General features: G+C 39.7%; 1 protein-coding gene across 1 annotated transcript; it reads left to right on the top strand.

The window, feature by feature from the left end:
- The first annotated feature begins 73 nt into the window (after positions 1-73).
- Positions 74-19,538, top strand: LOC102781876 (uncharacterized). Its single transcript, XM_035910663.2, has 22 exons — positions 74-711; positions 821-922; positions 1,029-1,151; positions 1,230-1,340; positions 1,731-1,841; positions 1,947-2,078; positions 2,199-2,270; positions 2,507-2,614; positions 2,984-3,062; positions 3,184-3,397; positions 5,697-7,500; positions 7,606-7,779; positions 7,991-8,164; positions 13,270-13,443; positions 13,704-13,874; positions 13,987-14,033; positions 14,195-14,751; positions 16,185-16,302; positions 17,969-18,102; positions 18,223-18,336; positions 19,273-19,322; positions 19,479-19,538. Exons 2-19 carry the CDS (start codon positions 840-842, stop codon positions 17,971-17,973), a joined length of 4,257 nt encoding a protein of 1,418 aa, XP_035766556.2. The 5' UTR covers positions 74-711; positions 821-839; the 3' UTR covers positions 17,974-18,102; positions 18,223-18,336; positions 19,273-19,322; positions 19,479-19,538.
- Positions 19,539-22,894: the final 3,356 nt, after the last annotated feature.

Here is a 22,894-nt window from a genome sequence, read left to right as displayed (position 1 = left end):
GAGACACAGAAAATAAATCTGTAATATTATTTAAAACATAAAAACAGATTTTCCTTTAATGTGGACTCAGGTCTGTCAGGATACAGCACTTAGATGTTTTGGCTGTTGGTGTTAGTGTGGCGGCAGACACAAAGTTCAAGGAGAAGAGACGATTTGTTCGCTTGGCTGACAAATAAAACCGGTGAAACTATGAGACACACTTTGACTTATTGTGGCTGCAAAATTTAAAATTTTGTGGGTTTTTTTATCCTTCCCTCTTTGTAATTTCTGCCTTCATTTTTAATGCACGTCTCACGGAGTTTAATGCACGGAGTTTGCTGTGGACACTGAGAAGAATAGTAGCACGTGGAACAAAAGGAAAACATTTCTACACTGTGAAGTGTTTGGTCAAACTGAGGCACTCGGTATAAACTGTAGGCAAAAAGTTTCATTTTTAAAGTTATGAACAAACTTTGATGGAGTGACATGAAGCACAGTAAAGTAGCTCTTTTTTTAAAAAAATGTTTTTGTGGATGAATTTCTTGGCCCATTTAAAAATCTTGCCTATCCTGCCCACTCCAGCTTAGCAGGGGGCAGTATTACTCCTACATGCTTAAAAGAATAAAAGAAGAAGAGTCGTAGCAAGCCTGCAGTGACGTCATCGCTTCCTGGTTATTATTTACTTTCATTTTATGAATTTGTGAATCTGCAGACGATTGTCTCCGTGTAGAGGTGAGTAAGGCATGAGGTTCACTGCTGGGCTCTGACTCTTATTTGCTTCACTCAGAGCTGTGAGTTTGTGACACTCAGAATGAGGAGAAATCTTTTTTTTTTCCTGCAGGTTTCTGTGCTTCTCTGTGATGTCGCTGTGTGAGAACAAAGTGGAGCTTCCTCCTCCCTCTAAAGCCACTCTGTGTGGAGACGAGATCACCAAAGCTCAGAGGTCAGATGACTTTCTTTACCGCCAGGGACTCTTCTGCATGCTACAGCTCTGCATTTAAATCACTGCACCATCATTTTTATTCACATGTAAAACTGTGTGTGTGAAGCCCAGAGAAGCAGCACAGACCCCACACAGCCCACCGTGAACCTGAACCCAGCTGTATGTCCGTGATGAGCGACCAGTCAAATGAGCGATATATTGATTTCAAACAAGGAGCAGAGGAAACAAAGTGAGTTTTTGTCAGCATTAAAACTTAACAGTTACGCTGAATATGTGACCTTTGAAACATTTATCAATATTTTATCAGGATACGTCAGCGAAAACAATCTCCTAAACCTGAACTCGTCTGTGTGTCCACGATGAGCAGCAGCTCAAATGAGCGATATATTGATTTCAAACAAGGACCAGTGGAAACAAGGTGAGTTGTTGTCAGACATGTAACATATATGCTAAAAATTGTTTGCCCCTTTTTTTGCATATTTACCAGTGCCACACAAATCTTAATATTAGACAAAAACAAACTGAGAAGATACAAAATACAGTTTTTCATTTAAATTTATTAAGGCCAAAAATCTATCAAATCTAACTGCCCTTTGTGGAAAAAATACTTTCTCCTAAACCTAATAACTGGTTGTGCCACCCTTGGCAGCGTAGACTGCAGTCAAGTGTGTGCCAGAAACATGTAGATTTTACAAAGAAAAGGAGGCAAATACTTTTCAAACCACTGTATTTATTTATTATATTATTTTAATCTGTAACAGTTAAGCTGAATTTGTGACCTATGATACATTTCCTATTGTTGTATCAGGGGTCATCAGATTCCCGATGCTTCTAACCCCGGATCCAGCTGTGTGTCAATGATGAGCGACCAGTCCAATGAGCGACACATTGACTTCAAACAAGGATCACAGGACACAAAGTGAGTTGTTGTCAGCATTAAAACTTAACAATTTATTCTCTATTAAAATGTTTTACAGTTAAGCTGAATGTGTGACCTTTGATACATTTACCGATATTTTATCAGGAAACATAGGAGAAAAAAATCTCCTAAACCTAAACCCGTCTGTGTGTCCACGATGAGCAGCAGCTCAAATGAGCGATATATTGATTTCAGCCGAGATACAGAGAACTGTCAGAACCTGCCTGCTAATGAAGGGTAAGGATGGAAAGCTACCAGAAATATTTAACTGGACTTTAGCAAATAAAATATTTTAACCACGAGTTAATGAACTTCATGCTGTTCATTGTAATTATGTGTTTTCTTGTCCATATGCAGCTGGTTATCCTTCATAAAGAACTGGATCATGGATGTGGTCGTGAATTTATTACAAAGATTATTTGTGAAACAGTAAGTCGTTGCATTACATCTTACTAATTATTCATTGTGTTTGTCTCTGCAGAGCAGCAAGGAGACGAAGCATGTGGTTGAGAATGTTGTGACTAAAAGAAACCTGAACATAGAGATGTAGTGGTAGCACATCTGTCCACCAAGCCAGACATCAGCTGTTTACAATAACATCTGTCACTTACTGCAGCCAAGGGGCATCTTTTCTTCTTCAGTTAACCTTATCTGCTGTTATTCAGGTTACAACAGATACCAGCATCTTCTGAACCTGATTCATCAGCACCCACAACGTGCGATGAATCAATTCTTTATAACTCCAGCGATGAACTCGACTCTGTTAACGAAGCGTAAGTACTTCAGGATGATAGTGAAAACTGAATACTGGCGCTCATCTTAGTGAAACGTTGAAGTTTCCAGTATAACCAGTCGGAGAACCTAAAGAGGGGCAGTAGGAGGTTATAGATGACTTGCTTCAGAGAGCTTCAGAAGTTTACAGTGAAGGAGGGGGAGTTAGTGCAAGCTGCTAGGACTAGACCCAGCTGAGGATGCTGAAAGCAACAGAAACCTGTTAATTCTTAAAAGCTTCAGCATCACTCACTGCTCACAGTCACTCACGTTCACTGTTTGAGACCAAATGTTACCAGATGGACCTTTGCCTTGTGGTTGTTTTTGTGTGAACAGATGTGATGGGAGCTAATTTTTCACAATTCTTCCAGATTTGACGAGGAAAGTACAGAGGCTCCAAGTGATCAGTCTGCCCAGCAGCATCAATCACATCCGGACTCAGTCTTTATGGTGTGTACAACAACTTCTTTTACATGTGTTTTGTTCCCAGTCATCTCCATGCTGCACTTGTGTCTGATGGTCATTGTGATGATTTAAATCTGGTTTCATTAATTGATATATCCTGTTCAAGCTGCTGGAGGACAACATTATCACTTTTGTGAAAAATGAGCTGAAGAAGATCCAGAAGATTTTGTTTCCAGATAACTCAGAGAGTCAGATGGAGGAAGAGACACTGCTGGGGGGGGAGGGTGAAGAACACAGGAACAGAGAGGCATTGGTGAAGCTTGCCCTGCATTTCCTGAGGAAAATGAAACGGAACGACATGGCCGACTGTCTGCAGAACAGTAAGTAAAATGAGCCTGATCAGTAAATGTGACAGATCATTGCAGTCACTTATCTGTGTTTTCATGAATGAGCAGTTCTTGAAAAGCTGACATCTAGCATGCTAAAAGTTGACAGGAATTGCAGATTGTACTATATTTGATCTGTTTGGGTGCAATTATTTGAAAATTCAGTTCCTGAACCATATACCGATTCTGCCTTTTAATCAGAAAATTCCTCACTTAGCACATTAGCACTGATCACATTAGCAGTTTTGGTCCTAACCCCCCCCCCCCCCAAAATAACCTAATAACTGATTTCTGTGAGTGTAGAAATTCTCAAATAGGCCTGAGCAATATCATATTGTCTATGGTAATATAAATATAAATTAGTATGTGATATAAGGGTCACATAATGATATAATTTCTACAGCAATGCAATTTAAGTTCCCTAGTGCATGAGACAAACCCAGGCATGTCTGCAAGCAAGCGCTGTCTGTCAGCATCTAATAGCAATATAGTACCAAAGAAACAACGCTGCCCAAAAAATAACAAAGGAACAGGTTAATTCAACTTCTGGGGATTGTTTCAACTGCTTTGATGTTTAAGAAATAACAACACGTGTACTAGAAGGGGAACAATGACGCAACACCCAAAAGGTGGAGGAACTGACATTTTTCTCTCCTCTCCCCAGTGTTTTTTTTTCACTGGTTTTGGATTTGGCTGGGGTCAGTGTCACTGGTGGTCCATATCCAGACCATTCAGAGACATCCTATGCACTGAGTGGTCTTAGTTTTTTCACTAACTATGGCTGCCCCTCTCTGAACCTGGTTTTAGTTTTTAGTTTACGTCCTGTTAAAAGTGAGCTTTTCCTTCCTACAGTCACCAAGTTGTTGCTCAAGGGGGCCGTTTGATTGTTGGAGTTTTCTCTGTATTATTGTAGGGTCTTTACCTTACAGTATAAAACAGGGGTGGGCAACTCCAGGTCTCAAGGGCCGGTGTCCTGCAGGTTTTAGATGTGTCCTTGATCCAACACAGCTGAATCAAATGGCTAAATTACCTCTTCAACATGTCTTGTAGTTCTCCAGAGGCCTAGTAATGAACTAATCCTTCAGGTGGGTTGAACCAGGGTGATATCTCAAACCTGCAGGACACTGGCCCTCGAGGCCTGGATTTGCCCACCCCTGGTATAAAAATATAAAGCGCCTTGAGGTGACTGCTGTTGTGTTTTGCACTGTATAAATAGAATTTAACTGCTTGGCGGGACCTGGGCCCCCTGGCACTGTTGGGCCCCTGCTGGGGGGTGGGGGGCACTTGGGTCTCGGGTCTGTGTGCCTGGAGCTCAGACTGCTCCGGTGGAGCCTGCGGGGCGCTCCTCTGCTCTTCTCTGAGTGGGGGTCGCGGTTGTCCCTGCAATGGTCGTCCTCGGCCTCAGGCTCTCTCTCCCTTTCCTTCTGTTAACATTTTGACAGTTTCTCTTTCTTGTTATATAAAATATGTTTTATAATGTGATATTATTGTGCAGTTCCTAAATAGTTACAAGTTTTAGTTACTTTAGGTGTTGTTAAAATAAAGTATTTAACAGTTATTTTATACTGAAATTTCCAGTGAAAAAACTACCTGAGCTACATTTATGCTTACGTGTCACTACTATTGTGCTGCTGCTGCTGCTGCTGGTACCTTGTTTTAGTAGATTCAGACTTTAAATTAGGTGGCCTATAATTGGTTACAGTAACACATTCAAAAAGAAGGATATGAAATGCCCTTTATTTACTTGCACTTATAAATTGTGCTGCCTGCAAGGATCAATAAAAATTTCAGTATCTTTTTTTAAGGAGTTTTGTCACATGACACCATGCAGAGGTTGCTCAAGAGTTATCCACCACATTGGACTTGAATCACAGTTGCTATGGAAAAATGTGAAAATAACCTAGGTTACACTCTCGTTCCCAAAATAGGAACTGAACATTTTAGATTAAATGAGAATCTCTTCTAAGAGTATCCAATAACACTAAACGAACATGAAATTATACTGCCCTGTTTTTGTTTGTTTTTTTCAAATTTGTTTTTTTACTTTAATTCTTAAATTACTGGTTCATTTACTCTTTTATTGATAACAAGAGAAGAACCATAACAGCATATTCTGTTGTACTTCATTATATTTCTGCTACCTTCTGAATTCTTCTGCCATTATTATCCCAAGATGGGAAAAGAACAGCACCTACTTTTCACAAGGCATATACAGTACTGTTACTACTGTAAACTTTGTTTGTGCTTTTATTTGGTAGATTTTTGCTCACTGATGCAATTTCTGTCCATTTAGAACTTTTTGCTCCACAATGTCAACGTAAACTTAAAAGTAATCTGAAGGAGAAGTCCCAGTGTGTGTTTGAGGGGATCGCTAAAGCAGGAAACCAAACCCTTCTCAATCAGATCTACACTGAGCTCTACATCACAGAGGGAGGGACTGCAGAAGTCAATAATGAACATGAGGTCAGACAGCTCGCAACAGCATCCAGGAAGCCAGACAGAACAGAAACAACAATCAGACGAGAAGACATCTTTAAAAAGTCACCTGGAAGAGATGAACCAATCAGAACAGTGCTGACAAAAGGAGTGGCCGGCATTGGGAAAACAGTCTTAATTCAAAAGTTTACGCTAGACTGGGCTGAAGAACAAGCTAACCAGGACATCCAGTTTACATTTCCATTTACATTCAGAGAGCTGAATGTGTTGAAAGAGAAAAAGTTCAGCTTGGTGGGACTTGTTCATCACTTCTTTACTGAAACCAAAAAAGCAGGAATTTGCTGGTTTGAACACTTCCAGGTTGTGTTCATCTTGGATGGTCTGGATGAGTGTCGACTCCCTCTGGACTTCCACCGCAATGAAACTCTAACTGATATTACACAGTCCGCCTCAGTGGGTGTGCTGCTTACAAACCTCATCAGGGGGAAACTGCTTCCCTCCGCTCGTGTCTGGATAACCACACGGCCTGCAGCAGCCAGTCAGATTCCTCCTGAGTTTGTTCACATGGTGACAGAAGTCAGAGGGTTCACCGATGAACAGAAGGAGGAGTACTTCAGGAAGAGATTCAGAGATGAGGAACAGGCCAGCAGGATCATCTCCCACATCAAATCATCACGAAGCCTCCACATCATGTGCCATATCCCAGTCTTCTGCTGGATCACTGCTACTGTTCTGGAGGATATGTTGAAAACCAGAGAGGGAGGAATATTACCTAAGACTCTGACTGAGATGTACATCTATTTCCTGGTGGTTCAGTCCAAAGTAAGGAAGATTAAGTATGATGGTGGTGCTGAGACAGATTGTCACTGGGGTCCAGAAAGCAAGAAGATGATTGAATCACTGGGAAAACTGGCTTTTGACCAGCTAGAGAAAGGAAACCTGATCTTTTATAAATCAGACCTGAAAGAGTGTGGCATTGATATTAGAGCAGCCTCAGTGTACTCAGGAGTGTTCACACAGATCTTTAAAGAGGAAAGGGGGCTATATCAGGACACAGTGTTCTGCTTCATCCATCTGAGTGTTCAGGAGTTTCTGGCTGCTCTTCATGTCCACCTGACCTTCATCAACTCTGGAGTCAGTGTGCTACCAGAGGAACAAACAGCATCTCAGACATCTGAAACACCTAAAAATAAGATTGTAAAAACAGACTTCTACCAACGTGCTGTGGACAATGCTTTGCAGAGTCCAAATGGACACCTGGACTTGTTCCTCCGCTTCCTCCTGGGTCTTTCATTGCAGTCAAATCAGGACCTTATAAAAGGCCTGCAGACACAGACAGAAAGCAGTTCAGAAACCAATCAAAAAACAGTCCAGTACATTAAGATGAAGATAAGTGAGAATCTGTCTGCAGAAAAAAGCATCAATCTGTTCCACTGTCTGAATGAACTGAACGACCGTTCTCTAGTGGAGGAGATCCAACAGTCCCTGAGTTCAAGAACCCTCTCTGTGGATAAACTGTCTACTGCCCAGTGGTCAGCTCTGGTCTTCATCTTACTGTCATCAGAAAATGATCTGGATGAGTTTGTCCTGAAGAAATACTCTGCTTCGGAGGAGGCTCTTCTGAGGCTGCTGCCAGTGATCAAAGCCTCCAAAAAAGCCATGTAAGTACACAGACAGGTACACATTTATTGAAAACAGGAAAGCAGGATTTCTTTTGTTTCAGTATTTAAAAATCTGTTCTGTTTTTTTTCACATTCTGTTTTTAGACTGACTGACTGTAACCTCTCAAAGACAAGCTGTGAAGCTCTGACTTCAGTTCTCAGTAACCCAGTCTCTAGTCTGCTTGAGCTAGACCTGAGCAACAACACCCTGCAGGATTCTGGGGTGAAAGAACTTTCTGTTGAACTGGGGAGCCCACACTGTAAACTGGAAACTCTAAGGTATGGATAAATAATATAAATAACTGATATGGTCAGATCAGACATTTAACAATCTTTAACCTGTGAAAAAACAGGTTATGGAATCACAATGAGTGTCATGTGTCCTCCCTCTTTCATCCCTAACTAAGCACCATTACAAATTTTTCAACTCGCGATACTGAAAATAAAAAATGAAAATAAATTGGACTTGTGTTGTTTTCTGGTTCGGCAGACTGTCAGGCTGTCAGATTACAGAGGATGGCTGTAGGTATCTTGTCTCAGCTCTCAACTCTAACCATACCCACTTGAAAGAACTGGACTTGAGCTACAATAATCCAGGAGACTCAGGAGTGGAACTGTTGTCAGATGGACTAGAACATTCATTACGAAAATTAGAAATTCTGAGGTCAGTTCTTATGATTATTTTAATTTTTCTCTTTTTGGTATCTTTGTTTCCTTTTTGAGGATTTTCAGTGTGTGCAAAACACTCTGCTCTTTTCATATTCAATTCAATTCAATTTTATTTATATAGTGCCAAATCACAACAGCAGTCACCTCAAGGCACTTTATATTATACAGTAGATACAGAGGAAAAACCCAACAATCATATGACCCTCTATGAGCAAGCACTCTGGCGACAGTGGGAAGGAAAAACTCCCTTTTAACAGGAAGAAACCTCTGGCAGAACCAGGCTCAGGGAGGGGCGGGGCCATCTGCTGCCACCGGTTGGGGTGAGAGAAGGAAGACAGGATGAAAGACATGCTGTGGAAGAGAGCCAGAGATTAATAACAGATATGATTCAATGCCAAGAGGTCTATTAACACATAGTGAGTGAGAAAGGTGACTGGAAAGGAAAACTCAGTGCATCATGGGAATCCCCCAGCAGCCTACGTCTATTACAGCATAACTAAGGGAGGATTCAGGGTCACCTGATCCAGCCCTAACTATATGCTTTAGCAAAAAGGAAAGTTTTAAGCCTAATCTTAAAAGTAGAGATAGTGTATGTCTCCCGAATCCAAATTGGAAGCTGGTTCCACAGAAGAGGGGCCTGAAAACTGAAGGCTCTCCCTCCCATTCTACTTTTAAATACTCTAGGAACAACAAATAAGCCTGCAGTGTGAGAGCAAAGTGCTCTAATAGTACTAAAAGGTACTAAAAGGTCATTAAGAAAAGATGGGACCTGATTATTTAAGACCTTGTATGTGAGGAGCAGGATTTTGAATTCAATTCTAGATTTAACAGGAAGCCAATGAAGGGAAGCCAATACATGAGAAATCTGCTCTCTCTTTCTAGTCCCTGTCAGTACTCTTGCTGCAGCATTTTGGATTAACTGAAGGCTTTTCAGTGAGTTTTTAGGACATCCTGATAATAATGAATTGCAGTAGTCCAGCCTAGAAGTAATAAATGCATGAACTAGTTTTTCAGCATCACCCTGAGACAGGATATTTCTAATTTATGAGATGTTGTGGAAATGGAAGAAAGCAGTCTTGCATATTTGTTTAATATGGGTATTGAAGGACATGTCTTGGTCAAAAATGACTCCAAGGTTCCTTACAGCGTTACTGGAGGCCAAGGTAATGCCATCCAGAGTAAGAATCTGGTTAGATATCACATTTCTAAGATTTTCAGGGCCAAGTAAAATAACCTCAGTTTTATCTGAATTAAGAAGCAGAAAGTTAGCGGCCATCCAGGTCTTTATGTCTTTAAGACATTCCTGCAGTTTAACTAATTGGTGTGTGTTATCTGACTTCATGGACAGATAGAGCTGGGTGTCATCAGCATAGCAGTGAAAATGTATGCTATGACTTCTAATGATACTGCCTAAGGGAAGCATGTATAATGTAAACAGAATTGGTCCTAGCACTGAACCCTGTGGGACACCATAACTGACCTTAGTGTGTGAAGAGGAATCTCCATTTACATGCACAAATTGGAGTCTATTAGATAGATATGATACAAACCACTGCAGCGCAGTACCTGAAATACCTACAGCGTGCTCTAATCCTGCTAATAGAATATTATGGTCAACAGTATCGAACGCTGCGCTGAGGTCTAGCAGGACAAGCAGACAGATGAGTCCACTGTCAGAGGCCATAAGAAGATCATTTGTAACCTTCACTAAAGCTGTTTCTGTGCTGTGATGAGCTCTGAAACCTGACTGAAACTCTTCAAATAAGCCATTCCTCTGCAGATGATCTGTTAGCTGTTTGACAACTACTCTTTCAAGGATTTTTGATATGAAAGGAAGGTTGGAGATTGGCCTATAATTAGCTAAGACTGCTGGGTCTAGACATGGTTTTTTAAGTAAGGGTTTAACTACTGCCAGCTTGAATGCCTGTGGTACATAGCCGATTATTAGAGATGAGTTGATCATATTTAGGATTGAAGAATTAATTAATGGCAGGACTTCTTTGAGCAGTTTTGTAGGAATGGTGTCTAAAAGACACGTTGATGGTTTGGAGGAAGTAATTATTGAAGTTAACTCAGAAAGATCAATTGGAGAAAAAGAGTCTAACTTAACATCAATGGTACTAAGAGTAGCTGTAGATAATATTACATCTGTGGGATGATTATTGGTAATTTGTTCTCTAATGATAAAAATTTTATTTGTGAAGAAGTTCATGAAGTCATTACTAGTTAACGTTAAAGGGATGGTTGGCTCAAAAGAGCTCTGACTTTTTGTCAGCCTGGCTACAGTGCTGAAGAGAAACCTAGGGTTGTTCTTATTTTCTTCAATCAGTGATGAATAGTAAGATGTTCTGGCTTTGCGGAGGGCTTTCTTATAAAGCAACAAACTATTTCTCCAGGCTAAATGATGATCTTCTAAATTTGTGACACGCCATTTCCTCTCCAGTTTACGAGTTATCTGCTTTATGCTACGTGTTTGGGAACTATACCACAGAGTCAGGTACTTCTGATTTGAGGCCTTAGTTTTCACCGGAGCTACAGTATCCAGAGTCGTACGTAGTGAGGTGGTAAAATTATTAACAAGATAATCGACCTCTGTTGGGGTAGCGTTCAGATAGCTGCTCTGCTCTGTGTTGGTACAGGGCATTGAAGATGATAACAGTGGGTGGATTATATTTTTAAACTTAGTTACAGCGTTTTCAGAAAGACATCTACTCTGATAAAGTCTACTCTCCACTGCTGTGTAATCAATTATTGTAAATGTAAATGTTATCAGGAAATGATCAGACAGGAGAGGGTTTTCAGGAAACACTGTTAAATGTTCAGTTTCTATGCCATATGTTAAAACAAGATCTAGAGTGTGATTAAAGTTCTGGATGGGTTCTTTTACATTTTGAGAGAAACCAATTGAGTCTAATAACAGATTAAATGCCATGTTGAGGCTGTCATTTTTAGCATCTACATGATTGTTAAAATCACCCACAATAATTATTTTATCTGAGCTGAGCACTAAATCACATAAAAAGTCTGAGAAATCAGACAGAAACTCTGTAAGGTCCAGGTGGACGATAGATGATCACAAGTAAGACTGGTTTCTGAGTTTTACAGCTGGGGTGGACAAGGCTAAGCATCAGGCTTTCAAATGAATTAAAAGTCTGTCTTAGTCTTTCGTTGATTGATAGGCTGGTGTGAAAAATTGCTGCCACACTGCCCCCTCTGCCTGTGCTTCGAGATTTCTGGTAGTTAGAATGACTCGGGGGTGTTGATTCATTTAAACAAACATAATCATACTGCTGCAACCAGGTTTCTGTAAGGCAGAGTAAATCAATTTGCTGATCAATTATTAAGTCATGTACTAACAGAGACTTGGAGGAGAGAGACCTAGTATTTAATAATCCACATTTCACTGTTTTACTCTTTGGTTCAGATGTGGATACTGTATTGTTCTTTCTTTGTGATTTTTGTTATGTTTAAGTTGTTTATTGCTGGTTTTTAGTTTGTTTTTCGTCTGTTTGGGAGCTGACACAGTCTCTATGGAGATGGGTTTTTTGGGGGGCAACAGAAGGAGAGAAGCTGCAGAGAGGCGTGTAAGACTGCAACTCTGCTTCCTGGTCCCAACTCTGGATAGTCATATTTTGGGGGGGGGGGGGGGGGGGGTGTTTAATAAATTTGTCCATATTTCTAGAAATGAGAGCTGCTCCATCCAAAGTGGGATGAATGCCGTCTCTCCTAACAAGACCAGGTTTCCTCCAGAAGGTCTGCCAATTATCTATGAAGCCCATATCGTTTCTTGGACACCACTCAGACAGCCAGCAATTTAAGGAGAACATACGGCTAAACATGTCCCTCCTGGTCTGATTGGGGAGGGGACCAGAGAGTCCGACATTGCCACAGATTTATTGAAGGGGGGATGCCTTACAATATAAAGTGACTTGAGACCACTGTTGTTGTGATATGATGCTGTATAAATAAAACTGAATTAAATTGAATGTTGTGACTTTGAGGAATAGCTGTGGGAGTAAAACAGCACAGCAGAGAACTTTATCGATCCTTTAAAAGCAGATACAAGTACCAACATTTTTATATTTGGCCATCTGGAGCCATTTGAGTTACTTCATGATTGCTAATTGCATATAGAACACTTAACCACAGTATACATGCTTGCATAAATCAAATATATTTATTCAATTTATGGGTACATGGTTTTCTTAATCCAGTTATTTATACAAGACATTATCTAAAAATTCTCTCAGTGCCTTTTAAATCACAAGGTGTGAATTCTGAACTAGTGCTGTCCCCTGAAAAGTTTAGCTTACTGTGCTTTACCCTTACCTAATTTAATCCTGTGCAAATTGTCTTGGATGTGATTTCAACAAAACGTCTACCTGTATTTGTACATCACTATGACGCTCATAGAAAATTATGGGAAAAAATGTATTGTACAGTAGAGTTTGTAAATAATCTGAGACTATTATTTGCAAATAATCTGAGACTTTTAAAGTATCTGTATAAAAATGTATGATTTGTCAGTAAGATAACTTAAAAGCCAATTTTGTTTTCTAATATGTTGCGCCAGACCATGACCCTAAACACTGCTCAAAATCTACTAAGGCATTCATGCAGAGGAACAAGTACAATGTTCTGGAATGGCCATTTTAGTCCCCAGACCTGAATATTATTGAAAATCTATGATGTGACTTAAAGCGGGCTGTCCATGTTCGGAAACCATCAAACCTGACTGAATTGGAGATGTTTTGTAAAGACGAAAGGTCCAAAATACCTTCAACCAGAATCCAGACTCTCATTGGAAGCTATAAGAAGTGTTTGGAGGCATTATTTCTGCAAAAGGAGGATCTACTAAATATTGGTGTAATTTTTCTGTTGGGGTACCCAAATTTATGCACCTGCCTAATTTAGTTTAAGTAACTATTGCACACTATTGCTGATCCAAACAACCAATGATTTATGAAGGAAAAACATGAAAATTATCAGGAGTGCCCAAACTTTTGCATACCACTGTAGTTGATAAGATTTTATGCTCATTATTAGATTATTTGTTTATTCAAACCAATCATTATGTCCTATTCATTGTTGTCTTTTTAGACTGGGTGTCTGCAACCTGTCAGAGAAAAGCTGTGAAGCTCTTTCTCCAGCTCTCTCCTGCCAGTCATCGAGTCTGAGAGAGCTGGACCTGAATAACAACAACCTGAAGGATACAGGAGTGAAGGCACTGTCCACTGGACTGGAAAGTCAACACTGCAAACTGGAAACTCTCAGGTTAAGATTAGCCTCTGCAATCAGTATTTACACTGTGAATTAAGATGACTGTTTCTCTGCTTACATTGTTATATTATAATATTTATTTTTATTACGTTTTCTATTGGGACACCTGATTATTGGTTGAAGTTAATGGTCTGGATTATAATTAAAGAAACAAAATGTGATGATAATAATCAGCTTAATTAAATGATAGATAACAGTACCTCAGCGTATTATTGCTTTAGTAGCTTATCCAGCCTCATTTTGTGTGCCTCCAGGCTTTCGGGCTGCTTGATCACAAAGGATGGCTGTGCTTCTCTGGTCTCAGCTCTGAACTCCAACCCCTCTCATCTGAAAGTGCTGGACTTGAGTTACAATCATCCAGACGATGCAGGAGTAGAGCTTCAGACTGGAGTAAAGGATCAACGCTGGAAACTGGAAAACCTAAGGTTGATGAGATGACATTATTGTTAATGACTGAGCACAATGGGTGTTGATACACTAGATGTAATTTCTGTTTTTGCATGTTGAAAGATATGGTGCTGATACTTGTCATTTCAGGGTGGAACCTGCTGGAGCAGAGTGGTTGAAACCAGGATTGAAGAAGTGTAAGCGTTTTGTTTTTTTAATTCATAAAAATAAAACAGTAAATATTAAGCTGTCTTTATATTTTGGTGTCATTCTCTTAAGATTATCACTGATATTGTGAAGTGTTAAAGGAACAGCCGGTAGATTAACTGCCGCTGCATTGTGTCTCTTTTCTTGACAGATCTCTCTAAACTTACAGTCAACACAAATACAATAAACAAAAATCTCAGACTGTCTATGAATAACATGAAGGTGACACATACGAGAAATAACTTCATATATCCTGATCATGCTGACAGATTTGTTGACTGGTGTCAGCTGCTGTGTAAAGATGTTTTACATGGTCGGAGGTACTGGGAGGTGGAGTGGACAGGTGAGGTTGACATATCAGTAAGTTACAGAGGAATAGGAAGAAAAGGAGAACGTAAAAACTGCAGATTTGGAGAGAATCCTCAGTCCTGGAGTCTGGACTGCTCCAATGCCCGCGGCTACACTGTGTATCACAATCAGAGAATATCAGTCATTCACCCCTCATCCTCTTCGTCCCCTTCTTGTGGTCCTAAGCGAGTAGCAGTGTATGTCGACTGTCCTGCTGGCACTCTGTCCTTCTACAATGTCTCCAGTGACTCTCTGATCCACCTCCACACCTTCAACACCACATTCACTGAACCTCTTTATCCTGGCTTTGGAGTCTGGCACCATTCATGTGGTTCCTCAGTGCGTCTGTGTTCTGTGCAGGTAGAAGTATCTCCTTCTGTTAGAGAAGCTGTGTAACTGCAGATACACGGACTCATTGATGAAAGATGCATTTTTGTAACTTTCACGTACAGAACTGTTTTGTACTAATATTTGGATAAAAACTGAAAAGTAAGCTTTAAACACTAAGTGAAATTCACACTACAATTACACTAATGTAAGATAAGTATATTGTTTAATATGGTACTTTACAAAGGATATACTATGCATGTGGTAGATATAAGTATCTCAGTTGATTATGTATTAAAGAAAAGAAAACAACTCTTGATCAGGTATTGAAACACCATCTATTGTCAGCACAACTGTTCTTAAAAACAGATTTACATACGTCATTAATCGTTCACTGCAGTCAAGTTCTCAAGGAGAATTAAAACAGTTGAATACAGTTTAAATATAGTTTTAAGTGATTTTAAATACAGTTTAAAATCACATTTCTCTGTGTAGATTTTGAATAAAATGGTGAGCATTACTTGTCTTTATTAGCACTGCACTGTTTTTTTCATTATCTGATTATCAGAATTATATCTTTCTGACATAAACATTAACAAGATAGAATAGTTACTCATTGTGTCCATTGGAGGGCAGTGATCCTCATAGATTATGTCCCTTTACCAGTTTTCCATTTACAATTAAATAAAACTTCAAGTTTAAATAAATGAGAATTAAATTAAAGACAAAAATAATATCATAGAAGGAGAAAAAAATACATTACACGAGTGAAAGAGGCAAAGATTTCAAGACCAACACTGTAAGTTTGTATTTTGGTCGCAGAGTAGAAATTAATAACTAAGTGTTGAGTTGACTGTGAAGAGCCCGTCAGACTGACCTCACTTGTGTGCTTCAGCTGTACTGACATTTACTGCATTTACATACTTTAGCAACAACATTAATCAATAATAAAACTATGATTTCAGTCATACTGAAGAGAGATGGATGGATGGTCTTATCAGATTGGCTGATTGGTATTTTCTGCACTCAGCACGTCACACAATGCTCACAGCCTGGCAGTCAAAATGAATGTACACCGTAAAAATAATTAGCACAAACATAAAGCAGATAAACTCTAAAAGCAAACAGATACAGGGCAAAATGATTTAGCGGACATGATAAAATATAGAAATGCCAAACAGAAAAACAATAAACCACTTTTATGTCCATGTGGGAAGCAACTTAATTTTTATATAGAAACTTGATCAATTTCTTTATTAAGGCTGCAGCTCAAAGAATACTAATATATCCTGTAACGTTACACATGACGCCAGACTGCTTTCATAGTGATATTTATATTAGAAATACTGAGTATAGAAATGCATTGAATAATACTGTCAGACTTCAAGAAATAACCAGTTGCTGCATTTCTGAGAAAGTGGAAACAGTTTCTGTAAACCTGTAAATTTGTCTTTTATCTTTTAAAGAGCGACTGGCCTTTTCTGACATTCCTCAAACGCCTCACTGTTTTATGTGAGTTTCAGTTTCATTGTGAGAATGACAGCGGAGCAGATGATGTTCTCCGTGAGAAACCTCAATTTGAAGGTAATGGGTGCAGATTTGAATGCTTTGCTCGTTGACAACAGCAGTGGTTCGGTTACTTACACTAGTAAGTTATGTTCAAGTTACTTATAATCAAGTAACTTATGTTCAAGTAACGGAGTCAGAACTTCTGTTTATTCGACACATCAGCTACGGGCTGGAATTCGTCCAAAAATGACTTCACGTGTCCTCTACCGATGGCTTTTTCTTTCATCAAAGAAATTTGTGAAGAATAATTGTCACTGTCAAACCGGTCACAGTGATGTAACGAAGGTGTGGAAAAACATGCAAGCATGTAGAGAGGAAGAACTGTTCCTTCGCTTCATCCTATAAAGGTTTAACATACAGAGCAAGACAGCTGTTGTATACTGAAGTGCTCGGGACACCAGAGAGCTGCACACTGATTGATTTTGTGTCTGAAAGTCCAGTAAGTAGATCACTGATCGGTTGCAATGGTATTAGCCTACTGTTAAACATTAGCAGTTTCATTATGTTCTCAGGAATACAACTGAGGGTGAATGTGTTATTGTTGCGGGTGTAACATAATATTTGAATCACTCAAGAAAACGTTTAATAATAAAAGATCTGAATCACATTATCAGCTCCATTGACAGACGTTTCATTATGTTATGTAACAGATCTGTACAAGACACATGAAGTTATTTGAGACGTTACAGAGCTACAGAGACTTTACTGCTGTCTGTGTAGAAATGTGTCTAAAAAACAGAAATACTGCAAACCCATTGTATCACTGTGAAAACTATTTTGGCTGCTTGTCAGTTTTAGTTTATTGTATGTGTTTTGTAACTGGCAACTAATTTTCCCCTACCTATAACTCAGAGGACCAGAATAGGTCAGGATGAGGATTCAGTGAATAGCAACAAAACAAAGCCAAAGTTTTAGAGTTATGTATATTTAGAGTAAATTGTCCAACACAAATATAAATAAATCACAATTTTATCATTCTTTTAATTATTCTCATCACCCTATTTTGTCCACTTAAAGAAAACCTCTTACTAATACATATGAAAGAAGACCAAACACAAACTGCATCCATGCCTTTCCTTCCCTAAGCTGACACTGTTTGTCAGTAGCTGAGCATTCACAGTTTTGGGATATAATTTTAAAGTATATTGCGACAATAGAACTCTTTTCTTTGCACTGAATCCAAGCACTTTGCAACCTCTTGTCTAATGTTATTTACTCCTCCTGTCTTACTATTTATATTTCGTTCTGTCACAGTTTGTATGGAGCATCCACAATTTTGTTGTATATGTTCAATGACAATAAAGGGTTATTCTTTTCTATTCTATTCTATTGTGTTGTAATAAAAAAAAAAGCTTTAGTATAGCCCTTCCCCGTTGGGGGGATTTGTATTCTCTGACTTCTCTGTGACACTGCACCTCAAAGTGCTTACAGTTTCTTTACTCTGCTGTGAAAACTTTCACCTGCATGTTCTCAGTGCTGAGGACAATAAGCTGCTGCAGTGCTTGATAGCTTTAATCGAGTCAGAGGTATAATGTGACTCTCCCCCCAGCTTGATGTTTGTGTGAAGGTCTAGGCTTGGGTATGACTTGGATCTCTAACTATCCACGACTCTTCTCTGTATCAGAGCTCAGCACCTGATTATCATTCACAATCACTGCTCTGTGTGTCCTTTGTATTGAAGCCTGAGCAGCAGCAGCAGCACATGCCACACTCTATTGGACCTGCTGGACCTGAAACTGGAAATAAACTAAATTCTGTGTCCATGAAAACTGACCAGCCAATGGAGTCTTATTTAAAAAAATGTGCTGATGGAAGGTAAATTTGGAGAGGGATTTTAGACACAATACTTTTTTTTATTTATTTATTTTTATTTAAAAAAAAATAATATTTACAGAAAGTAATTTATTAACATTTATCATTGCTTTTTCATTTCAGGATTGATCACAGACTACAATCTTCTGGATCTTCACCCAGCTGTGTCTCCTTCAACAGCAACAAGTCAAAAAGCATGATTTATAGGTTTAAAAAGCAAGATCCTGATGAGCTGAAGTAAGTTGTCAGTAAAATGTCTCTGATGTGTCTTTTTTGTGGTTGTGGTGTTATGGTTCTTACATCTGGTGACAGGGCAGGAGAGCTTTGCTAATGTACACAACTAACACACACACAGATACACACACACTGATATTAGGAATCCATATTTCCTGCTGTCAGGAAGCTTCAAGCACAGTGTACGTGTTAGTTAAAGATACAAACTTTTTTAAATCTAATTTGTCTCTCATGAGCCTCCTTGATCTATACTTCTTCCCTCACAGTTTAAAACTCAAACTTTTTGGAGTCATAATGTCTCAGGGAGATGATGATATAAGGACATTGTCATAATCTTTCCACCAATTGAACTGGTTTGGTCATCATTTGCTATTTCTCCCTGCTTACAATACAAGGATAGACAAACTGTGTAGAACCAGGAGCAGTTATTGCACCCATAGAGGAGGATAACAAATTAACATGTGTTAAAATAAGGCATTTCTAGTGGTTCAAGGATTAGGTGGGACAGCATAATGTCAAGCTTGGTCCGGATTCATTGATTTGATGCTATGCAGATCTTTGCAGGTAGACATCTACAATTGTAATGCTTGTCCTTTTGTTTCCCTGCTGCACAGAAAATATGATTAACTGTAGCAATTATATTTTGTAGTGAATTTCTTAAACAGTTCATTGTGCTTCTTTGAAAGCTGCTATAGCACCTTGTTTTCACCCTGAAAGGGGCATGGACGTTCTGAGTTTAGGGCGACTGTAATAAGTTATAGTGCTAAATAATGTTGGCAGGCACATCATTGTAGAATCTGGACTCTGTAGATGTGGGACCTGGAAAAGTAAACCCTTATCAGAGCAAGGATAAAGGTTTACTTTTTTTAAGAACTTATTCCTATTTATGCTATTTAATGAGAGATAATATAAGCTAATTATTTTATGGTTCATCCACAGGATTGAGGACTGGGAGAACTCATCAGTATGACGTGGACTCCATATTTAGGGTTTGTCCATGTTAAAACTAATATTTTAAATATGATCAGTTCACAGACATACCCATGCTATATTTTGCAAACCTGTGGTTCGCCAGTCTGGCCACCATAGATCTGATGTGTGGCTTCATTAGTCTAATTGTATTCTTCATTTACGTTCTATTACAGCAACTGGAGGACAATATTATCCCTTTTGGGAAAAATGAAATGAAAAACCTGCAGAAGAGTGTGAGTCCAGATAACTCAGAAGTCAATGAGTGTGAGGATGACAGATTTTTGGGGTGTGACAACAAACAGCAGAAAGACTTATTTCTAATGACCACTCTGCACTTCCTAAGAAAAATGAACCAGGGGAAGCTGGCTGACTGTCTACAGAGCAGTAAGACAACCTTCCAAAGATTTACCCCACTGAATGAAGACTAAATGGCTGATTGACTGATAGATTCAAATACTCATGCTTTAGGAGAATGCATAATTGGTGGTAGGTTTGATGTACCTTTGTAGTTTTAAAAATCCTGCTTTGTGTGTGTTCTTTCAGAATGCCATGCTGCAGTTTGTCAGCATAAATTTAAATACAGTCTGAAGATGAAATTTCAGTGTGTCCTTGAGGGCATTGCTAAAGCAAGAAACCCTACCCATCTGAATCAGATCTACGCTGAACTCTACATTACAGATGGGGATACTACAGAGGTCAATAATGAACATGAAGTCAGACAGCTTGAAACATCATCCAGGAAAGTAGACAGGCAAGAAACAACAATCAAACGAGAAGACATTTTTAAAGGTTTACCTGGAAAAAAAGGAAGAGATCAGAACAGTGCTCACAAAGGGAGTGACTGAATGTACTGAAAGAGAAAAGGTTCAGCTTGGTGGAACTTGTTCATCACTTCTTTACTGACATAAAAAAGCAGGAATCTGCAGCTTTGATGAGTTTCGGGTCATATTCATCTTTGATGGTCTGGACAAGTGTCGATTTTCTCTGGACTTTCACAACACTGAGATCCAGACTGATGCTACACAATTTGCCTCAGTGGATGTGTTGCTAATAAACCTCATCAGGGGTAATCTGCTTCCCTATGCTCACCTCTGGATAACCACACGGCCTGCAGCAGCCAATCAGATTCCTCCTGAGTTGACAGAAGTGACAGAGGGTTCACCGATGAACAAAAAGAGGAGTACTTCAGGAAGAGATTAACAAATGAAGACCAGGCCACAAGCATTGTTTTCCACATCAAGTCATCACGGAGCCTACACATCATGTGCCACATCCCAGTCTTCTGTTGGATCACTGCTACAGTTCTGGACAATGTATGGAAGACTAGAGAGGGAGCAGAGCTACTAAAGACTCTGACTGAGATGTGCATCCATTTCCTGGTGGTTCAGTCTAAAGTAAGGAAGATCAAGTATCATGGTGATGCTGAAACAGATCCACACTGGAATTCAGAGAGCAAGAAGATGATTGAATATCTGGGAAAACTGGCTTTTGACCAGTTACAGAAAGAAAACCTGATCTGTTATGAATCAGACCTGACGGATTGTAGCATCAGAGCAGCCTCAGTGTACTCAGGAGTGTTCACACAGATCTTTAAAGAGGAGAGCGGACTGTACCAGGACAAGGTGTTCTGCTTTGTCCATCTGAGTGTTCAGGAGTTTCTGGCTGCTCTTCATGTCCATCTGACCTTCATCAACTCTGGTATTAATCTGCTGGAAGATCAGCTAAAAATGCCTTTATGATCTAAACTGTTTAAAGAAAGAAATGATTTAAAATATCTCCACAAGAGTGCTATTGACAAGGCCTTGGAAAGTCCAAATGGACACCTGGACTTGTTTCTCCCATTCCTTCTGGGTCTTTCAACTCAGACCAATCAGGGTCTCCTTCGAGGCTTCGAGACACAAAAAGACATTTTGAGAGCAATCAGGAAACAATCCAGCACATTAAGAAGAAAATTGGTGAGAATCTGACTGCAGAGAAAAGCATCAATCTCTTCCACTGTCTCCATGAACTGAACAATCGTTCTCTAGACTCCAACAGTCTCTAAGATCAGGAAGTCTCTCTATAGATAAACTATCTCCAGCTCAGTGGTCAGCTCTGGTCTTCATCTTACTGTCATCAGAAAATGATCTGGATGTGTTTAACCTGAAGAAATACTCTGCTTCAGAGGAGGCTCTTCTAAGGCTGTTGCCTGTGGTCAAAGCCTCAAGAAAAGCCTTGTAAGTACACAGGTACACATGTATTGAAAACAAAGTGTATAGATATTTGAAATTAGTGAATAGTCTTCTCTGTGAAACAGAAAATAAGGCTAAATAAATGTCTTTCCTATGTTGTTTTACATAGATTGACTTTCTGCACCCTTGCAAAGAGAAGTTTTGAGGCCTTGTCTTCAGTTTTTACTCCTGAGTCCTCTAGACTGAGAGAACTGGACCTGAGTAACAACAACCTTCGGGATTCAGGATTGAACCTATTATCTGCTAGACTTGGAAGTCCACAGTGTATACTAGACAATCTCGGGTCAGATGAATATAGTTCTGCCTTACTTAAAAGAAAGCAAATCCCGTTTTGCAGTTGACTGTGGAATTTTTAGTAGTGAGGAAAGTTTGTCGTACCAATCTACATGCTTAGATGCTTAATTTTATACACCCATGGCTATGGAAATGATTGAAACACTTGAATTGAATGATTTAGATGTTTGACTGAAAAGTTCTACCGCCCAACACCCATTTCCCCTGACCTCTATGGCACTTCCTGTGGGTGCAGGGCTTACAGGACAGGAAGCCCATATTGTTTTTTTGGGCTGCACCCGGCCAGGACCCATGGGCTAAGGCCCGACCACCAAATGCTCTCCCTCCAGCTCCTTCCTTTTTAGTCTGTGGGACTTTGGAGACTGCTGATAGGTACTGGCAGTCCAAGCAGAATGTGGAATAGGCGGTAGCTGAAGCAAAAACCTGGAGCTTGGTCTGATCTTTTGGCAGTAAGTCAAACTTATTCTCAGTGGGTGTCTAACTCAGCCTTTTGTCACTGAATACATTCATAATTTTTATGGACAGAATTTCTAGTTGTAGCCAAGTGACAGAAGGCTTCCACTTTGGTGGCCTCAGAATCTCATCTCTGCTTTTAGGAGAGGATGTTGCCTTGTTGTTGTTGGCCTCATCAGGTGGTGGTCTCCAGCTCTCACTGGTGTGATTTGCAGCCGAGTGTGATTTGCAGCCGAGTGTGATTTGCAGCCGAGTGTGAAACAGCGGGAATAGGAATTAGCACTTTCAAATCTGAGGCCATGGTCCTCAGCCAAAAAAGGGTGGAGTACTCACTCCAGGTCAGAGATGAGTTGCTGCCCCAAAGCAGAGGAGTTTAAGTATTTCAGGGTCTTAAACTCCTCTGCTTGCGATCCTTGAGGAGAGAGGGGACTGAAGGGAGAGGGGAGTGAGAGATTGACCGAGGTATCAAGGCAGTGTCGGAGAGTGATGGGGATGTTGTACCAGTTTGTCGTGGTAAAGAGAGAGCTGATCACAACAGCAAAGCTGTCAATTTAACGGTTTATTCCTATACTCAACTTTCACCACAAGCTCTGTTTATTGACAGAAAGAAT

Source organism: Neolamprologus brichardi, chromosome 2, assembly GCF_056152115.1.
Source record: "Neolamprologus brichardi isolate AB-2024 chromosome 2, ASM5615211v1, whole genome shotgun sequence".
NCBI classification, from domain to species: domain Eukaryota; kingdom Metazoa; phylum Chordata; class Actinopteri; order Cichliformes; family Cichlidae; genus Neolamprologus; species Neolamprologus brichardi.
The sequence above is the reverse complement of the archived record's forward strand: the minus strand, read 5'-3'. Positions and strand labels throughout refer to the sequence as shown.